At 49.4% G+C, this 17819-nt stretch overlaps 1 protein-coding gene across 1 annotated transcript in view; it reads left to right on the top strand.

The window, feature by feature from the left end:
- The window catches only part of SMARCC1 (SWI/SNF related, matrix associated, actin dependent regulator of chromatin subfamily c member 1), a 65596-nt gene that overhangs the window by 17147 nt on the left and 30630 nt on the right, over positions 1–17819 (top strand). Inside the window, exons 8-20 of the mRNA XM_032102267.1 lie at positions 1154–1229; positions 1966–2091; positions 2465–2583; positions 3065–3189; positions 3899–3958; positions 4557–4594; positions 5710–5831; positions 6257–6328; positions 9924–10037; positions 10746–10899; positions 11158–11271; positions 12994–13053; positions 17239–17497. Of these exons, the coding sequence (XP_031958158.1) occupies positions 1154–1229; positions 1966–2091; positions 2465–2583; positions 3065–3189; positions 3899–3958; positions 4557–4594; positions 5710–5831; positions 6257–6328; positions 9924–10037; positions 10746–10899; positions 11158–11271; positions 12994–13053; positions 17239–17497 (1439 nt within the window). The remainder of the gene's footprint in view (positions 1–1153; positions 1230–1965; positions 2092–2464; positions 2584–3064; positions 3190–3898; positions 3959–4556; positions 4595–5709; positions 5832–6256; positions 6329–9923; positions 10038–10745; positions 10900–11157; positions 11272–12993; positions 13054–17238; positions 17498–17819) is intronic.

The raw sequence follows: 17819 nt of genomic DNA, 5'->3' as shown, positions 1-17819 counted from the left end.
AAAGAATTAACCATTGATTTAAAACAGAAATACCCAGATCCATTTGTGGCACTGGCAGGTGGCTGAGGCTGGAAAAGGAGTTTTTCTGCAGAGCCACAGGGAACTGGCTGGAAATTGAACCAGATTTTAAAGCTGGGATGAGCCTTTCCTTAAACTTTAAAGGGAGAACTTCCAACCAATGGCTGAACTTTGACAAAGAGATTTCACTCCAAGGGTTGTCTTCAGTCAGGTGCAAGGGACTGTTAAAGTTCCCCTTTGAGAGACCTGCCCTGTGCTGCTGGAACATGTTAAAATTCTGTGTGTGTGCTGTTAGGAACTTAAATGTATTTGCAATAACTGGTTTCTGAGCCCAGGCTATGGAAATCAATCAAAAAGTTGATAACCCAGTATTGACTTCTATTTAATTAACTTTTTCAGGCCTCTAAAATCTATGGTTCACACACAGAATTCCCAGGAACTGTATCTCATATGAGGATTTCAGTGGAAGAGAGCAAACAGTAATCACACTGAAGTTTTTTTATTCATACAGATGAAGAACTTTTAAATATTTTTATATTTCTATCAGTAGTCAAGTTTGTATTGGTATTTATAAATCCAGGCACACACAAAACCAGTATAAATCCAGGAATGCTTGTGCACATCTTTCCTTGCACCTGACCTTTCCCTGTTCCTCAGTACCTGGTGTTGATTACCAAGTATTTTGACTCAGTGCAGTTTCTTAATAAAGAGGCTTTTGAGGAAATAATGTGGAAGAGTGAATGTAAATAATGAGTGGTTTCCAGGACAGGATGCAGCTTCCTCCCTTCCAGGAATCCAGCAGCTCTTGCTTTGAAGGCATGAGAACAGAAAAAAGTGAATTAATTGAGTGGCAGGGTTTGGTTGGGTGACTCAGAGCTGTCTTTAACCCCTGAACCTCTCCAGATTTGCACTTGAAGCTGGAGCTGGTTCACAGGGAGGGATTTTAAATTCTGGTGTGCATCAGATGCCCTGGAGCCCTCCCTCTGCGCTGTGCCCAGCTCCTGTGGCACAGAGCAGGACTATTCCCTGTGGGAAGCCCTGCAGTCCCAGCAGTGGGATCTGCACGTGCCAGAGCTGCTGGGAAACCATTCCTGAGTGATCCTGGTGGCTGAGCTGCTCTCTCCTGACTCTCTAGCTATGACACCTGGGTCCATGCCAACGAAATAGATGCCGAAATCGAGGATCCCCCGATTCCCGAGAAGCCGTGGAAGGTAAGCCTGCCTCAGTCCTGGCCAGAATTCCCGTGCTGGGGCACTGCCTTGGTTACTCCTGCCCTCACTGTGTTACCCTCACGGTGTTCTGTGAGTGCTGCTGAGCAGCTCAGGCTGGAGGGACCTTGGTGTCTGTTCAAACACCACTTACTCCAGGTAGTAACCTGTAACTCGCTGGAAAGCAGGACTTTGGAGTATAAACCTTACTAGGAACAGTAAGAGAGCACTGTAGGAAGCATTAATAAATCCATAATAAATTGTATCAATGACTCTACAGCACCAGAGGTTTTTTCAGCTGTATAAACCAAACTATCTGAAGGTGGATGTTGTAATCCAGACAGCTGGTCGTGTCTCTCCAGGGAATGGCCAACTCTTAGTCATTTTTTTGGTGTTTGTGGCACATCTGCCCAGGGGATCTGAATACTTGGGACGTTTTGATGGTGATGTTCAGCATCCAGAGAACATTGTTAACCGAGAGCTGTTGTCCCAGCTCTGAGAACTGATCTCACACTTCAGGAGGCTTGGAAATGGTTGAGGAGCAGAGGTTGGATTCTGAGTCCTGTTCATCCTTTGTGGTCTTGCCTTGTGACACTGTCATGAGCGTGTGTGAAACCGGTGGGAGAGATTTGGGCATGCAGACCTGATAAAGCTCCGGGAATTTCCTTAATCCCGGGAGGTCTCTCGTGGAGCCATTTCTTCCCAAAGCATCAGCCTCTCAATGCCTCCTGTTCTGCAGGTTCATGCCAAGTGGATCTTGGACACAGATGTGTTCAATGAGTGGATGAATGAGGAGGATTATGAGGTGGATGAGAACAGGAAATCCGTGAGTTTTCGCCAGAGGATCTCCATGAAGAATGAAGAGGTGAGTGGTTCTCTGCTGAGGGGGACCTGGAGGGACAGGAATGTCCTTTATCTCTGCATGGATAGAGCTGGAGAAGGAAGGGCTCCAGGGAGAGCTCCGAGCCCCTTGCAGGGCCTAAAGGGGCTCCAGGAGAGCTGCAGAGGGACTGGGGACAAGGCCTGGAGGGACAGGAGCCAGGGAATGGCTTCCCAGTGCCAGAGGGCAGGGATGGATGGGAGATTGGGAATTGCTGGCTGGGAGGGTGGGCAGGGGCTGGCACAGGGTGCCCAGAGCAGCTGGGGCATCCTGTTGTGGGATGGATTAAGGAAGGATGGAGCCTCCAGCACTGCAGTCGGAGTATTTGGGAATAACTCAAACCTCTGCTCCCTCCCAGCCCGTGCGGAGCCCGGAGAGGAGGGACAGGAAAGCAGCAGCCAGCACTAGGAAGAGGAAACATTCTCCTTCTCCACCCCCCACTCCTGTGGAGTCCAGGAAAAAGACAGGGAAGAAAGGGTGAGTGTCTGGAAATTGCCAGAGGCCTGGAATTTGAGGTGAAAAAAAATGAGGAAAAAAAAGAAATTCAAGAAATGCTTTTGGGGAGAGCTCTGTGACCTGGGCTTCCATAATTATTTCTGGATAGGCTTGAGGGATTATTCTGAGCAGTTAGTGTAATTCCTTATTGTGGAGGTTTGTTCTTATTCTACCAATCTGCTACTCAAATAGGAACTTAATTATGGGGTTTTGTGGGGGGGGATGGGGGGCAGCACTTCAGAGCTAAAAATTCAGGTCTTGTTTATGGATCTGTTGGGCTCTAATAAGACAAAACTGGAACTTTATCAAGAATGAGTTGATAATCTGAATTACTCCTGAGCTGGGGTCTGTGAGGAGATGTGGGGCTGGTTCTGCCTTTGCTCCCAGAGTGGTTTCAGGAGGGTTTGACCTGAACAATGTCCAGAGCAGATCTGGCAGAGCCCCTGTGTCTGCTCTGTTCCAGACAAGCTGCTCTGTATGGGAAGAGGAGGGGGCAGAAGGAAGAGGATGAACAGGAGGATCTCACCAAGGACATGGAGGATCCCACCCCAGTACCCAACATAGAGGAAGTGGTACTTCCCAAAAATGGTAAAACATGAGACCTCTTTGGGTTCTTTGAATGTTAAAAATTAAACTGCATTAAAATTGTGGATATATCTTGTCAAATCTTTTCAACACTTTGTGGCCACGGAGCAGGGATCTCTGCAGTCAGGGATGTAACAGCTGAGAAGGGCAGCACATTCACCTCCTTTTGGCCTTTTAAAATACAAAAATACATTTACAAAATACACTTTCTAAAGTAGATTTACAGCAATCTACTTAAGTGTTTCATTTCACCTGTTCATCTTGGGGGAGATGGAGTTTTCTGGAGCAAAATATTTCCCTGCCAAGTCCCCAGAAGAAGGATGTTAAATGAGTGGAAAATGTGCTACATGGCAAGTGCTTTTAGTCCTTTTCAGGGAAGTGCTGGTGCGAGCAATAATAATTCTGGGAAAAAGAATTCCTTCTGCATCCTTGACAGCAGATTATTTTGGGAGTGTCTCCGTTTGGGTTTCCCTTGGTTTGGATTTGCGCATATACCTTGTTGTGTGTTGGACAGGTGGGGAAGTGCAGGGGTATCCCCGGATAGATCCTGCTTTGTGTGGAGCTGGGAATGCAGGGAAATGGGACAAACGGGCCCTTGTGCTCCTGTGTGAACTCTTGAACTGCAGACAGGGCCAGCAGAGCGCAGGGAAATCAGGCCAGACTGGATAATTCCCCGTCTGCTGCTCTCTCATCACTCCCTGTTCCTTTGCAGTGAACCCAAAGAAGGACAGTGAGAACACGCCTGTGAAAGGAGGAACTGTGGCAGACCTGGGTAAAGCCCCCTGCAGCCCTGCCCCACACCTCACCCTCAAGTCCTGCTTGCAGTCAATATTTTTAAATAGATTTTAAATATTTCTAAGGCTCTCCGTTTTAAAAGCAATCTCTGGTTCTGCTGTCTTGTTGAATTAATTCACTTTCCATATGTGTTTGAGTTCCAGTGTACCAGCTCTTCTTCTTTTCTTTGCAAGGCTGTTCCCTCATAGGCTATTGTTATTTTTATTTTTTAACATGACATACATAAAAGAGTTTTTATTTTTTTACTGGGAATCAAGGTAAATCACAGGTGCCCTGAGCTTTGTTGAGCCTTGACACGAGATACAAACTCGTATCCCATATCTTATTACACAAGGCTCATCTAGGAACTGGGAAAGGAAGTAATTAATTATGGATTCTGAAGTGTTGAGATATTCTAATTATCCTTCCTCTGTGTTCTTACCTCTTCCCTGGTGTGGGATAGGTAGAGCTGTAATTGCTGTAGTGATGTGGGATCCATTTTGCTTCTTTCCAGTTACACAGTGGTGTTGCTGGAAAGGCTCGTGAGCATTTAAATGAGTTTTGTTGGTGTAATTCTCGATGTTTTTACCTTTCAGATGAGCAGGATGAGGAGACAGTGGCAACTGGAGGAAAGGTAACAGCACCTGGTTCTTCCTAAATTTGGTAACAGCTGAGATTGTAGAATCCCAGATGGTTTGGGTTGGAAGAGACCTCAGGGATCATCCCATTCCACCTCCTGCCATGGCAGGGACACCTTCCCCTATCCCTGGCTGCTCCCAGCCCCAGTGTCCAGCCTGGCCTTGGGCACTGCCAGGGATCCAGGGGCAGCCACAGCTGCTCTGGCAATTCCAGCCCAGCCCCTCACCAGGAAGAATTCCTTCCCAATATCCCATCCAACCCTGCCCTCTTTCTCTTCAAAGCCATTCCCTGTGTCCTCTCAACATCTTAATCTCACCTCCAGTAGCTTCACCTGTACTAATTTTCGAGTGATCTGTAAGATTAAATCAGTTACGGACAGGATTGAGGGTTTGTTATTATAAACCTCTCCAGATTCTGTGGGATTACTTGGTGTTTCTAAACCTAGTATATTAAAAAGGAGAATGAGGAGACAGATACCAAGTGTTTTCCAAGAAGCATTTTTCACATGAGAGGTTTTTCAGAGGTTTTGCTTTTTTTTTTTAGGTTTTAGGACTAAATCTAAACCCTGCTTAGACTAAATCTAAACCCTGCTTCCTGCTCATTTCAATAGAGCTGCAGGGGTAGTTTCTGTACTGAGTTGCATTTGTGGCATGCCAGGCACTGTTTTTTACAGTTGTCAGATCACTGAATGTGCTCAGAGTGTACCTTGTTGTCTTGGGGGAGCTCAGTCCCAGACAAAGATCCATTATTGATGCCACTGGCTCCTTAGGGTCTGCCTGTGGGGGCTTGGTTATTTTAACGTTGCTCAAACAACCCCTGAGGGGTTTTGTGCAGTTCTTGTCATGTCCTGACCCTGTTTTGATGCCTCCTCTGTGCCCTCCTCATGATCCTTTGGGGTCAGGAGTTGACTTCTGCTGGAACTTGAGGTGCAGAACAACAGCTGTTCACAGGAGGCTTCTGTGGAGCAGCAGAGAGAGACCAAAGCTCTTCCTCCTCCCAGGGGTGTCACAGAATGTGTGTGGGGTGGGGAAGCCCCTGTCCTGCACTCACCCTGCAGTGTCAGGGTGCTCAGGGGTCCCCTCTGAGTGCTGTGTCCCCTCTGTGCCTCAGGAGGACGAGGACCCCAACAAGGGCGACCAGAGCCGCTCCATCGACCCGGGGGAGGACAACGTCACCGAGCAGACCAACCACATCATCATCCCCAGCTACGCCTCCTGGTTCGACTACAACTGGTGAGAGGGAGCTGGGGGACACTTCTGTTGGTTTTGTCTGCTCATGAATCAGCCTGAGAGCTGAAGGAGTGGCTGTTGCTCAGCTCTGGTTCCCGTGTTTTGTGTTTAAATCGTTCTGGCCGTTCTCAGGGACTGGGAGTGAGGAAAGGAATTTCAAACAGCAGAGATCTTCACTCTGCCTGCTCAGCAGTTTTTGCTTACACTGATTTCCCTCTGATTCCCACCTTAATTCCTTTCTCTCTTTTACTTCTCTGGTCTTTATGTGATCATTCTGTGCTTGTCTCTACTTCTAAAAGCCTTTTTATTTTGCTTCAGAGCTTGACTTTGAGAGAAGTCACTGATTATAGAGGGAGGATATTTGTTCCAGCTTGGAATCCTCCTTGGAGGCTGTTCAGGATGTGACATCTGAACTGTTTTTGTTGCAGTATCCACGTGATTGAACGTCGTGCGCTTCCGGAATTCTTCAATGGGAAAAACAAGTCCAAGACTCCAGAAATGTGAGTAAAACGTGAATATGGGCAGTGACAGCGTGGCAGGATGAAGGAGCTTCCCATCCCATAAATCCTGTGGACACAGCTGGGGGTGTGTGAGGCTGGTACTTCTGTAGGGCCCTGAAGGAGGGACAGAGCCACTGACGGTGTTTGTACATTGTTGTGGTAGAGATAGAAGTTCAAATATCAAAGTGATGTTTACCAGTGGTTATCCAGGTAAAATAAAACCACTTTCTCCCGAGTAATACTGGAACAACTTCTTGAACTGTGTGTGGTACATGATGTGATCAACCTCCAGAGTCACCTAAAAATGTCATGAAAGGGTAGAGGTGGAATAATCCTCCTTGCTTCTCCCTCTCTCCTCATGCCATGCTGTATTTCTGGATTTCTGTGTGTTGTAGATCCTCTCAGACTCCTGCCTGTTCTGGGTTTGTTTATTCTGAGTGATCTTGAAAGGTGGTGGATAAAGGAAGATGGTCAAAGGCTTTTGAACAATATGCTTGTTTCTATTAAAATGATCCTAAAATCTGAGATTTCAAACTGGAAAATCCTGGATTTGGACACCAGTGTGTGTGCTGGTCAATGTGGGCAGTGGGACTGGGCTGGTTGGGGTCACTTTGTCCTGGTGTCAAATCTTGGCCTGGTTGCAAAGCAGCTTTTGTGGATTTTAAAAGGTGGTTTTTCAATCAAGTCCCGAAGGAAGCATTTGAGGTGTCTCCTCATTGTCCTAATGTCAGCTGGGCCCTGCATTTCTCATACACAGCATTTCATGGAATCCCAGAATGGTTTGGGCTGCAAGGGAACTTGAAAAACACCCAGTGCCAGCCCTGCCATGGCAGGGACACCTCCCACTGTCCCAGGCTGCTCCCAGCCCCAATGTCCAGCCTGGCCTTGGCACTGCCAGGGATCCAGGGGCAGCCACAGCTGCTCTGGGAAGTTGTGCCAGGGCCTGCCCAGCCTCACAGCCAGGAATTCCTTCCCAATCTCCCATCCATCCCTGCCCTCTGGCACTGGGAAGCCATTCCCTGTGTCCTGTCCCTCCAGGCCTTGTCCCCAGTCCCTCTGCAGCTCTCCTGGAGCCCCTTTAGGCCCTGCCAGGGGCTCTGAGCTCTCCCTGGAGCCTTCTCCTCTCCAGCTGAGCACCCCCAGCTGTCCCAGCCTGGAGAGGAGAATTCCCCCAGATTGTCCTTGTGCTGGAATCTCCCACCTCAGGTGTGGCTGTTGGTCTGTGATGCTTTGGATCTGATAAAGGAATAGAAGTTAGGGACTGCCCTTTCTCCTGGGCCCTTGGGCTGTTTGTCCCCTGCCCCAGGAGGTCCCTGGGGTGCAGCCAGGCTGTCACTGAGCCTGTGACAGGGCAGAAGCAGGTCAGGCTGAAACAGCAGGTTCTGGCTCGAGAAAAGGGGAGTTTTGAGCTCTGAACAAGATGAGGCACTGGCGTGGGGCCTTGGGAAGTTGGGATTGCTCCTCCTTGGAGTCTTTCAGGCCTTCCTGGACAAAGCCCTGAGAAACCTGGTGAAAATTCATGGCTTGAGGAGGAGCTTGGCTCAGACACCCCCTGAGGCCCCTGGCACCCCAAGGATTTCCAGTCCGTGGTCTGTCCTCATGGCTTCTGTGCAGGTGTGAGTGCAGAGTAACCACAGCTGGATCCCAGAGTCCTGCACGGCCTGGGTGGAAGGGACTGCAAAGCTCTTCTTGTTCCGCTCCTGCCCTTCCAGAAAGGGTTTGTTCCAAGCTCCATCCAGCACTAACTCTGTCCCATCACTTCTGCTGCTCAGCAAGTTGTACTTTGGGGGTTTCTCAGAGTGTGAGGCAGCAGACAGCTGGAATGTGGAAGGAATGTTTATCTCCTGCATCTCTCACCCCTGTGATTGTCACTGCAGTCCCAGGGCCCTTTTCCTGTTGGCATCACAACATCAGCTCTCCTGATGCTGCTCCCTGGGCTGCTGCTGGTTACTGCCTGCGAGAGGAGCAGGCTGGGGGCTGCTCCCAGTCCTCATGTCAGCCTGGAGATCTATTTTTGGTGCCATTTCGGGATTGTAGGAGTAGCACGTGGTCCTGGCTTTGTGTTTTCTTTTGAAATAAAAGAGGAACATCCCTCTGAATGGAGATGAGTCGCCTCCAGCTGAATGTTCAGGCCAAAACACTGTGTTTGGGGAGCTCACACAGGTTCCTCCTTGTGACAGCAGTGCCTGGGGGTGGGCCCTGGCTGAAAAGGGATTGAACTAAATCCTGCTTGACTTCTCACTGGCGACAGGGTTTAGCTGATGGGTCGTGTCGTGGCTCAGAACAGTCCCCCTTCAGGATAAACCTGGGGATGTTTCTGTCTTGGGCTTCTCTCTCCACCTCGTGATGTGACCTTTGCTAATAAATATTAATTTCTGCAGCCAAGACCTGTTCCTGGGCAGCTTCTTCCCCTCCTCCCCTGGAGCATTCAGAAGCATTCCTCAGTGTTCCTCTGTGGAAGAAGCTCCTTTTGTTTCTGGCCTCCCAAACATCCCACATGGAGCCAAACACCTACTCCAGCAATTTCCTTCCAGCCAGTTGCACATATGATTTGGTCAGGAGGAAGATGTGGGATTTTGGCAGGGACATGTGCTTGCAGCATCTGCCTGCTTAGGCCTTGCCTGGATGATTTATATTTTTGGTTCCCAGCTGCTTCACACATTGCATGTGAAACATTCCCCCCAGGAATTTTCCAAAGGCAGAAATCTGCTTAAAAGCCACTGTTTTACACACAGCTTTGTATGGGATACTGACTTCATAGAACCCTGGGATGGTTTGGGTTGGAAAGGACCTTAAATCCCATCTCATTCCACTCTGCCATGGGCTGAGACGCCTTCCATAGTCTGGGTTGCTGCAAGCCCCATCCAGCTTGGATGGTGCCAGCCTGTCTTTGGCAGATTGGGTTTGTTCCCTCCAAAGAGCAGGGCTATCAATAATTTTATGGCAGTTTATTTTCTTTGGGATAATTGGTACTAGGAAGCATCAGTATATTCCAGATATGGGAATCTCTCAGGGATTGTTTCTGCTCCAGCTGTTCCCAGCTGTGCTGGCTCTGGGCTCTTGTGCTCTGCTTCTCAAAGATCTTTTCTTCTCCATGTTGCTGTTCTCAGCCTTTCCTGCCTCATCCCTTTATCCATTAAAAACTCTGCATGCAGCCACAGCAGTGTTCCATCCACTTCTGCTTTCCTGTGCAGCTTTTTTCCTTCCAGCCTCACACAGGGATGCACAAGGATTATTTCTCCTGTCCCATGTGAAGACCAGACCCCGTTATTTTTTTTCCTGCAGCTTCTGTTCTGTTGTGGGAATATTTGGTCAGTGATCAAGTTACAACAGATAATTGTGTGATTTACAATTTAGACATATTTCCATGTGCTGCTAATCCAAACACGGGGAAAATCCCGAGTGAAACAGTGTGGCAGAGTGTAAATTCCACTTACCTGTTGCTTTTGGTGCTGGTTCTGAAATTTCACCAATGAAAGAGATGTGTTGGTGTTTCCTGGTCAGTAAGGGGTGTTTGGGGGAGTGGACATTAAAATGAGTGCCCTGACCTGTGTGAGAGGTGAGGGGACACGAGCTGGTGGCCGCTGTGTTGCAGATACCTGGCCTACAGGAACTTCATGATCGACACGTATCGGCTGAACCCGCAGGAGTACCTGACCAGCACTGCCTGCAGGAGGAACCTCACCGGGGACGTCTGCGCCGTCATGAGGTGACACCGGGGGCTCGGGGGCTTGGAGCTCTTGGACATTTCCAGGCATCAGCAAGATCACAGAATAACTGAGGGTGGAAAACCCCTCTGAGATTGATCCCCACCAGAGCACTGAGTGCCACCTCCAGGCGCTCCTTGGACACCTCCAGGGCGCCTCCCTGGGCAGCCCCTGCCAAGGCCTGGCCACCCTTTCCATGGGGAAATTCCTGCTGCTGTCCACCCTGAGCCTGCCCTGGCCCAGCCTGAGGCCGTTCCCTCTCCTCCTGTCCCTGTTCCCTGCCAGCACAGCCCGACCCCCCTGGCTGCCCCCTCCTGTCAGGGACTTGTGCAGAGCCACAAGGTCCCCCCTGAGCCTCCTTTGCTCCAGCCTGAGCCCCTTTCCAGCTCCCTCAGCCGCTCCTGGGGCTCCAGCCCCTTCCCAGCTCTGTTCCCTGCCCTGGACACGCTCCAGCCCCTCAGGGTCTTTCTTTGGGGCCCAGAACTGGACACAGAGTCAGGCTTTGGTTCATACATGACACGCAAGTGCCCTCAGGTGTGCACAGAGCTCCTGCTCTGGGATTCATTTTGCTGCTTGGGATTAATGAAGGCCTAGAGAAGCTCCCGGGTCTGTGTTTGATCCAGAAACATCAGCTTTGTCCTTTGTCACCCCTGCACGAAGCACAGGCGGAACTTTGGTGGTAAAGGTTGGATTTGTCCTGTTTTCCACAGGGTCCACGCCTTCCTGGAGCAGTGGGGGCTCATCAACTACCAGGTGGATCCTGAGAGCCGCCCCATGGCCATGGGGCCTCCCCCCACCCCCCACTTCAACGTGCTGGCTGACACCCCCTCGGGGCTGATGCCCCTGCACATCCGCACCCCGCAGGTGAGCCCAGGGCCGGGGGTGCCTGGCCTCTGTCCAGCAGAGAAGCCTGTGCCCAGCTGGGTGAAATGTCCCCTTCCTGACCAGCTGGGCTGAGCATTTGGGGCAGGTCTGTGCAGAACCACTCACACACATTGCTCAGAGATTTGGTTTAATGTCTTGGGCTTGTGTTCAGCTTCTCTGGCCAGTCTGTGCTCTTTTGAGAACATTAACTTTGAATTCCTGCCCCTCTCCCCTTTCCCCTGTAACGTTTGTTCCCAGGTTCCAGCTGCCCAGCAGATGCTGAGCTTTCCTGAGAAAAACAAGGAGAAGCCAACTGACCTGCAGAACTTCGGCCTTCGCACAGACATCTACTCCAAAAAGACTTTGGCCAAGGCAAGTGTCCTGGGATTCTCCCTACAGCTGCCAGGGAGCTCTGTCATTCCTCAGGTGTCCCCCACTTTGTGTCACGGAGGTGACTTGTGTTGCTCCCCCATTCCTGATTTGGATGTCTTCCACCCCTGTGCAGGACACTGCGCTGGGAGGTTGTGCTGGAATTCTGATTTCATAGAGATAAAGACATGGACAACTTCCCAGACAAGTGCACGCTGCCAGCCTTCAGATCCCAAACTCCTTGTGTTCCTGCATGCCCTGCTGGAACAGTTCCGAATGAGCAAACCACCCAATGGCTCAGGACACAGAGAGCTTCCAGCAGGATCACTGACTCTCCTGTGTGCCAGTCTGAGCAGGGTTTCTGGGCTGACAAACAGGGACCCCGATTCCCACGGGTTTGGGTGTCCTGGGGCTGTTGCAGGGGTCCTTGGGGCACTGTCACTGCAGGCTGTGACACAGGATCATTAGACTGGGAGACATGGCTGCAGTGATGAGTTGATTCCACAAGTTCTGCCTTTCCCTGCTCCCTGTGTGTCCCTGGAGGTGCTGTGGGAATGCCAGGTTACCTCAGCACAGCCTCCAGTGGGAATCCCCAGAGCTGGGTGGTGCCTCTCGTGGGTGGCATCAGGCTGATTCCGTGTCATTGGTTCGTTGTCCTCAGAGGTCACTGTTTAAACCTAAGAAATAACTGTTTAAACACTGTTCACCACTTCAGACCTTCATTAAAAACCCTACAAACCCAAAGCAGTTCTAGAGGTGAGTATTTTTTATAAAGCTGGTTCCATCTCACCTGTGATGGATTGACTTTTTCACTTGTTAGGGGAGGTGTAAATATTCTCCAAATTGATAAATCTGTAGTTGGTTCTGGGCTCTGGCTCTGTTCACAGGAGCTGTGAACTGAAGCAGGTTTGTTGGCAGATTTCCCTGGTTGGTTTCTGTGTGCTGGGGGTTTTGGCTGTGGAGTGCAGCAGTTGGGTGACTCACATTGATTAATGTTCTCTGTGGGTTAATGAGCTGTTTGAAACGCAGCTGGAGATAACATTTATTATCCTAAATAGCCTCTTCCTTTTGGTCTAGCACGGAGCCATCCAGTGGTGCTGATGTTCCTTAGGAGCAGGTCCCAAGCTGCTTTTGTGCTGGGTCAGGGTGTCACAGGAGGGCAAGTTTCACCATGAATTTGGGGTTTTTAGCCAATCTGAGCAGTTTACCACAAGGTGTAGATTGGGGAGCAGCAGCCCTTGGAGCAGGTGATTGCTGGGTGTGCAGATGATCCTGCTGGAACTACTCTGCCTTCTCACACAGCTCATCCCCCTGTGAAGAGTTGTTATTTCTCTGCTGAGTTACTGATGAACTTGGAGATAGATTAACTTATTTTGGACCATGCACAGCCCACTCTGCCTTCAGCACTCAGAGGGGGTTTACTATTGAGGGAAATCCTCTTTGCTGTGTGTGCAGGCACGGATGACTGGGAGGAAAATGCGCCAGATTCCTTTCCTTTAGCTTGGGAAGGCACGATGGGAAGTTGGGATGTGTAACCCGCAGCTGTGCCTTCACTGAGGGGTAAATCACATGAACCCCTGCACGGGGTCACAGGGGCTGCTGGAGGGGGGAGGTTTGAGTGGATCAAATAACAGATTCTTCCCCTTTCCTCCTCAGTGTTTTCTTCTACAAGGTTTTGTGCAAGTCCTGTGTTTCACCTTTATTTTCCCCTCCTGTCTTTTGTAGAGTAAAGGTGCAAGTGCTGGCAGAGAATGGACAGAGCAGGAGACACTGCTGCTGTTAGAGGTGAGTTCATGAGGCCAAGCCAAAAGGTAGGAAACCAAACCAGCACGGGTAGTTCAGGCTTTAAAAATCTTCATGTGCATTTTTTGGAGCTAGATGACTACTGCCATCATGGCTACAAGAATGTTGCTACCAAAAAGAGATGGCAGGAGCATCTCTGTGAGAGAGGGGCTGCCTATGTTTAAGGTTTAGTTCTAATTTGGACCTGCAAGCCAGAAATGAAGCATTTAAGAATTCTGTATGAGTCAAGAACAGGTTTTGCAGTGCAGAGAGGTGTTTTCATTCAGCTGGACTCACTGACAGTAGGAAATAATGTAAGTAGTTCAAATAGTGGTAAGTAATTCAGGTAAAAGTTTACCTGGCACTCAGATAAACACTTGGAAATTCTGGTGACCCCAGCCATGCCACAGCTTAGGGAAACAGCTCATTTTGGAAGTTGAACTGGTAGAGAAACAGCTGAGGCATCTGAGAAGGGGAGTTCTTTGGTAGCTCCTTCATCCCGTCCATCTCCTCCTCGTTTTCCCTGTAGCTGCACTTGGGGTGTTCTTTGAGCTTTTTCTGGAAGTCTACCAAAAAAAAAAATCCCTGAGATGACTCCATGAGGTCCCTTCCAATGAGCTCCAGGAGCTGCTGCTGGCTGGTGGCCCCAGGTGGCTTCATGTGAAGCTCTGGAGCCACACGGGGATGGTTGGATCTCCTGGAATTGCAGTGGGGATGGAAACCCTCCCGAGGAGCTGCAGAGGCCTGTTCTGGGCTCTCACATCAGGGCAGTTGTTTCTCTCTGCTTCAGCAGAAGAAGAATCTCAGTGGCCTGAAATAATTTAAAGTGCTGCCACTTCCTGTAAAGAAAATCTCTTCTCCCCAGTTTTGCTTTCACGGGAACATTTTCCTGATGGAGAGGCTGCATGGCTGATTTCTTTCCTTTAATGTAATTTTTAGTTCTAGGAATTCCAGTTTGGGGCTGTGTTTTTGTTGGGTGTTACTTGCAGAGCTCAAAGCAAACTGCAATTGCCTGGTTGTTTCAGCTTTTTTGTCTTCCCATGTGTCAATAAACCCATTGAAAAGTTAATTTCCTAGGGAAAAGCCTGGAGGATGGGCCTGTGTCAGTGCCAAATCAGCAGCTGTGATTCAGCCTTTACACATATGGAGTGTGGTCATCGAACAGCCAAAATCTCTCTTTTATTTCTATTTATTTTAGGTTGATATTCACTGTTTAGCCAATACTTTTCTATTGGCACATGGAAAAATTTTGCTTTTAGGGTGTAAACAGCTCAGATGTTTTCCATGGTGTTCTTGTAGGGAGAAACAAGGCTAATGCCTTGATACCCTGACTTCTTTCCTTTATTATTTATTTAAATGTATTATTTAAATATTTAATATTAATAGTACTATATTTAAAATTCATTGGTTGGTGTGTTTTTAGCTTATGGTCATACACTGCACATTGTAGCCTCATGAAATAATCCAGTGACATACTCTGTGTATAAAATAAACCAAAACCTCCCCTAAATCTTGAGATTGCAATCCTATTTAATGAGTTTAAATTAATAATGGTTTTGTTCCTCCTTTTTCATGGATTTGCTCTATGAATAAATCAGTAAAGAGTATATCAGTTCAAGCATAAGTAATTCAGCTGTAACAAGCCAGCTCAGTCCAATTAAATCCTCAGGGTAGCTTTGGGCAGATAGATATGCAGTGAAGTTCCAAATAATAAATCGTATCTGAAATAATTATTGGCCTTCTGCCTGTTGACTGAATAATTTGGGGGAGGAAATAGAGTTTTGCTCCCCAAACCAACCCTCCCTGCACAGCCCCCTCCGTGTCTCCACGGCTCAGGCAGAGTTAAGTGCATTTTCAGCTATTTTTAGGAGGGACATTTCTTGTGAGCGAGGGTTTGTCTGGCAGGAAAACAACAGACGGGGAAGGAGAAGGAGCAGAAAGCAGCAATTTGGGGGTTGAGAAGCAGAGCTGATCTCGTGTGCTGGTGGGGTTAAGACTGGAGACAGGGATGGAGAGGCCAGAGATGCAGTTAGGGAAAGGGAAGTAAAGGCTGAGCAGAGAATCAGTATCTCCCTCGAGTGTGACCTGCTGAGCTGAGCAGTCTCTCATTTGCTCAAAGCCCCCTTGGAAGATCCCAGGGGCAGCAGGAGGGCTCAGCAGGGCTGGGGAATGTTGATTCCCGTGGTGGGGACCAGGTTGTCGAGGTTCATTCCCAAGCCAAGTGGCTCCTCCCATGGAGCTCTCACAACCCTTCGTGGTGTTGCTCTCAGCAGCTCCTGGGTGTTCTCCCCACCCAGCTGAGCTCCTCGGGGCCGTTCCCAGTCGGGCACTGCCCAGCTGATCCCGCTGCTGCTGCTGCTGGCAGGGAAGGAGCAGGGAGCCAGAGGCTTTCTGGAGATACACGGGGGGTTTCCCCCTCCCCACCCAAGTTAAGCAGCCAGACCTGGCTGTGAGAGAGAAACTTGAGCCAGGTTTCAGCTGAAACCCTCTGGGGTCAGGGGGCTGGGGAGTGCTTCTCCAGTTTGAGGCGTGCTGGATCTCTGATGCTTTGCCATTGAATTATCTGTCCTTGTAGCCAGTTTGCTTCCACATCTTTGCAAGCAGGAGCATTTTCATGACCTCAGCTGACCTCCTGCAGCCATGATGGGCCTGAGGGCCCCGTTCAGGTCGATACTTTGTCCTTGAGGAATTCTCAGAGGTTCTGTTTTAACTGAACAAATACTGAAACACTTTTCCTCCTGAAGAAACCAGTGTGTTTGGTAGGGACCTGAGAGCTCATCCCACCCCACCCCACCTTCCACTATCCCAAGTTGCTCCAAGCCCCATCCAGCATGGCCTTGGTGTTCCATAGAAGTTGTTACATATTCTGGGCCCTTCCCAGATGGAGGAACTCTGAGCACCAGGCTGGTGGCTCACTTTGGATCTTCCCCTTGTCCCTGGGAAGTGCTGAAAGCCCCAGCACAGGAGCGTCGTGTCCCTCTGTGCTCTGCTCTCCCACCTTGGGCGTGTCCTCCCCGGGACCTCTGGCAGATCCAGCCCAGCTCTGAGTTCTCCCTCCTTGCTCTGGGAGTTAAGTCAGTCTGGAAGGTTGAGACTGACCCTGAAGGTTGAGATTTCTGGGAGTTCTCAGCCTTGTGGGAGAGATTTACTTGAGAAAACCCATTGTCACATTGAGCATCTTCTGCCAGAGTCTCAAATGGTTTTTTTGCCTTTTCTGGGTGAATGCACCATGAATCCTCTCAAAAATGTCACAGTTAATGGTTCAGGATATGTCAGTATTTATTTTATACTGTCCAGATGCTTCACTAAAACGATTTTCAGGGAGAAAAATGGCTTGTTACGGAGTAATAATTTATTAGGCTGTGACTTGGAGGGTTTTACAGGATTAATGTGTTGGTTTTTCAGGAACTAGTACAGGGCCTTCAGGAGCTCATTGCTGTAAAATTGTTTTAAGACTTTTCTTGAGGAAGTTTAAAAATGACTGAAACTCAGAATTGCATCTTTGATATAATCTGGAAGTTCTTACTTTATCAGGTGCCATATCTACCCAGTAATGATGTGTTAGCCTGGATATTAACAGGAATCACACTGGTGCAGAGCTCCTGGAGAGCTGCTCTCTCCTGGCCTCAGGATGTGGGATAGATTTCCCTCTTTTCCCCTGGTGTATTGGTTTGATGCTTTTCCACTTCCATAACATCTGTTGGATCTATAGACTGGATTTCGCCATCACAGCTGGTCCATATGTGAGAAATAAATCCTGTTCCTGCCCCAAAGAGCTTCCTGTGTTCAGGGAGGGAACGCAAGAGCGCTCAGGGGGGAGTGATGGGAATTAAAGAGTTGTGAGACTTGGTAGGAACAGCAGGTTCAGTTCTCTGTGGAAGCCAGGTGGGGAACACCTACTGTGTGAATATTAGTAAATCCCAAGTCTTCTGACAGTCCTTTCTGATACAGTAACAGCATCCACTCATGTGATGGTCTCTGTGGCATCCATGTCACTGATACCCCAGGGAAATGCTCGTATTTCTTCTGCAGATAATTTTGATACCAGAAAAAAAAGATCTTTAATAGTTGTCTGATCCCCATTTATTGTTCCATCACCACAATAGCCAGTATGGAAAGTCTTTCTGCCCAAAGCAGCGCTGTTTTCCCCAGCAGTCCGTGTGTATCCGCTGGTTTTGCCTTTTGCAGGCCCTGGAGATGTACAAGGACGACTGGAACAAGGTGTCGGAGCACGTGGGCAGCCGCACGCAGGACGAGTGCATCCTGCACTTCCTGCGGCTGCCCATTGAGGATCCCTACCTGGAGAACTCGGACGCCTCGCTGGGCCCCCTGGCCTACCAGCCCGTGCCCTTCAGCCAGTCGGGCAACCCCGTCATGAGCACCGTGGCCTTCCTGGCCTCCGTGGTGGATCCGCGCGTGGCCTCGGCCGCCGCCAAGGCCGCCCTCGGTACGGGACAGCCCCGGCCCTCACCCTGTGTCTGCCTGCCCCTCCTGCCAAAGGGGTTCCGAGCCCTTAGTGATGAGTAAGACACGGAAATCGGGGTACTGTTTATGTAGGAAAAGCTCTGCTGTTCCCAGGTTTGTGTTCTGCTTTCCTGAAATCCCCAGGTTGCAGCCAGGTTGCCCCGGTCAGGCACAGCTGGAATATCATGTGCAGTTCTGCCTGGGCTCCTCAGTACAAGGACAAGGAGCTGCTGGAGAGGATCCAGCAGGGGCCAGAGAGATGTTCAGGGCTTTGGAGCATCTCTGATGAGCAGAGACTGCAGGAG

The sequence above is a fragment of the Corvus moneduloides genome, chromosome 1, assembly GCF_009650955.1.
Source record: "Corvus moneduloides isolate bCorMon1 chromosome 1, bCorMon1.pri, whole genome shotgun sequence".
Lineage (NCBI taxonomy): Eukaryota > Metazoa > Chordata > Aves > Passeriformes > Corvidae > Corvus > Corvus moneduloides.
This window is presented reverse-complemented; position numbering and strand designations above follow the sequence as displayed.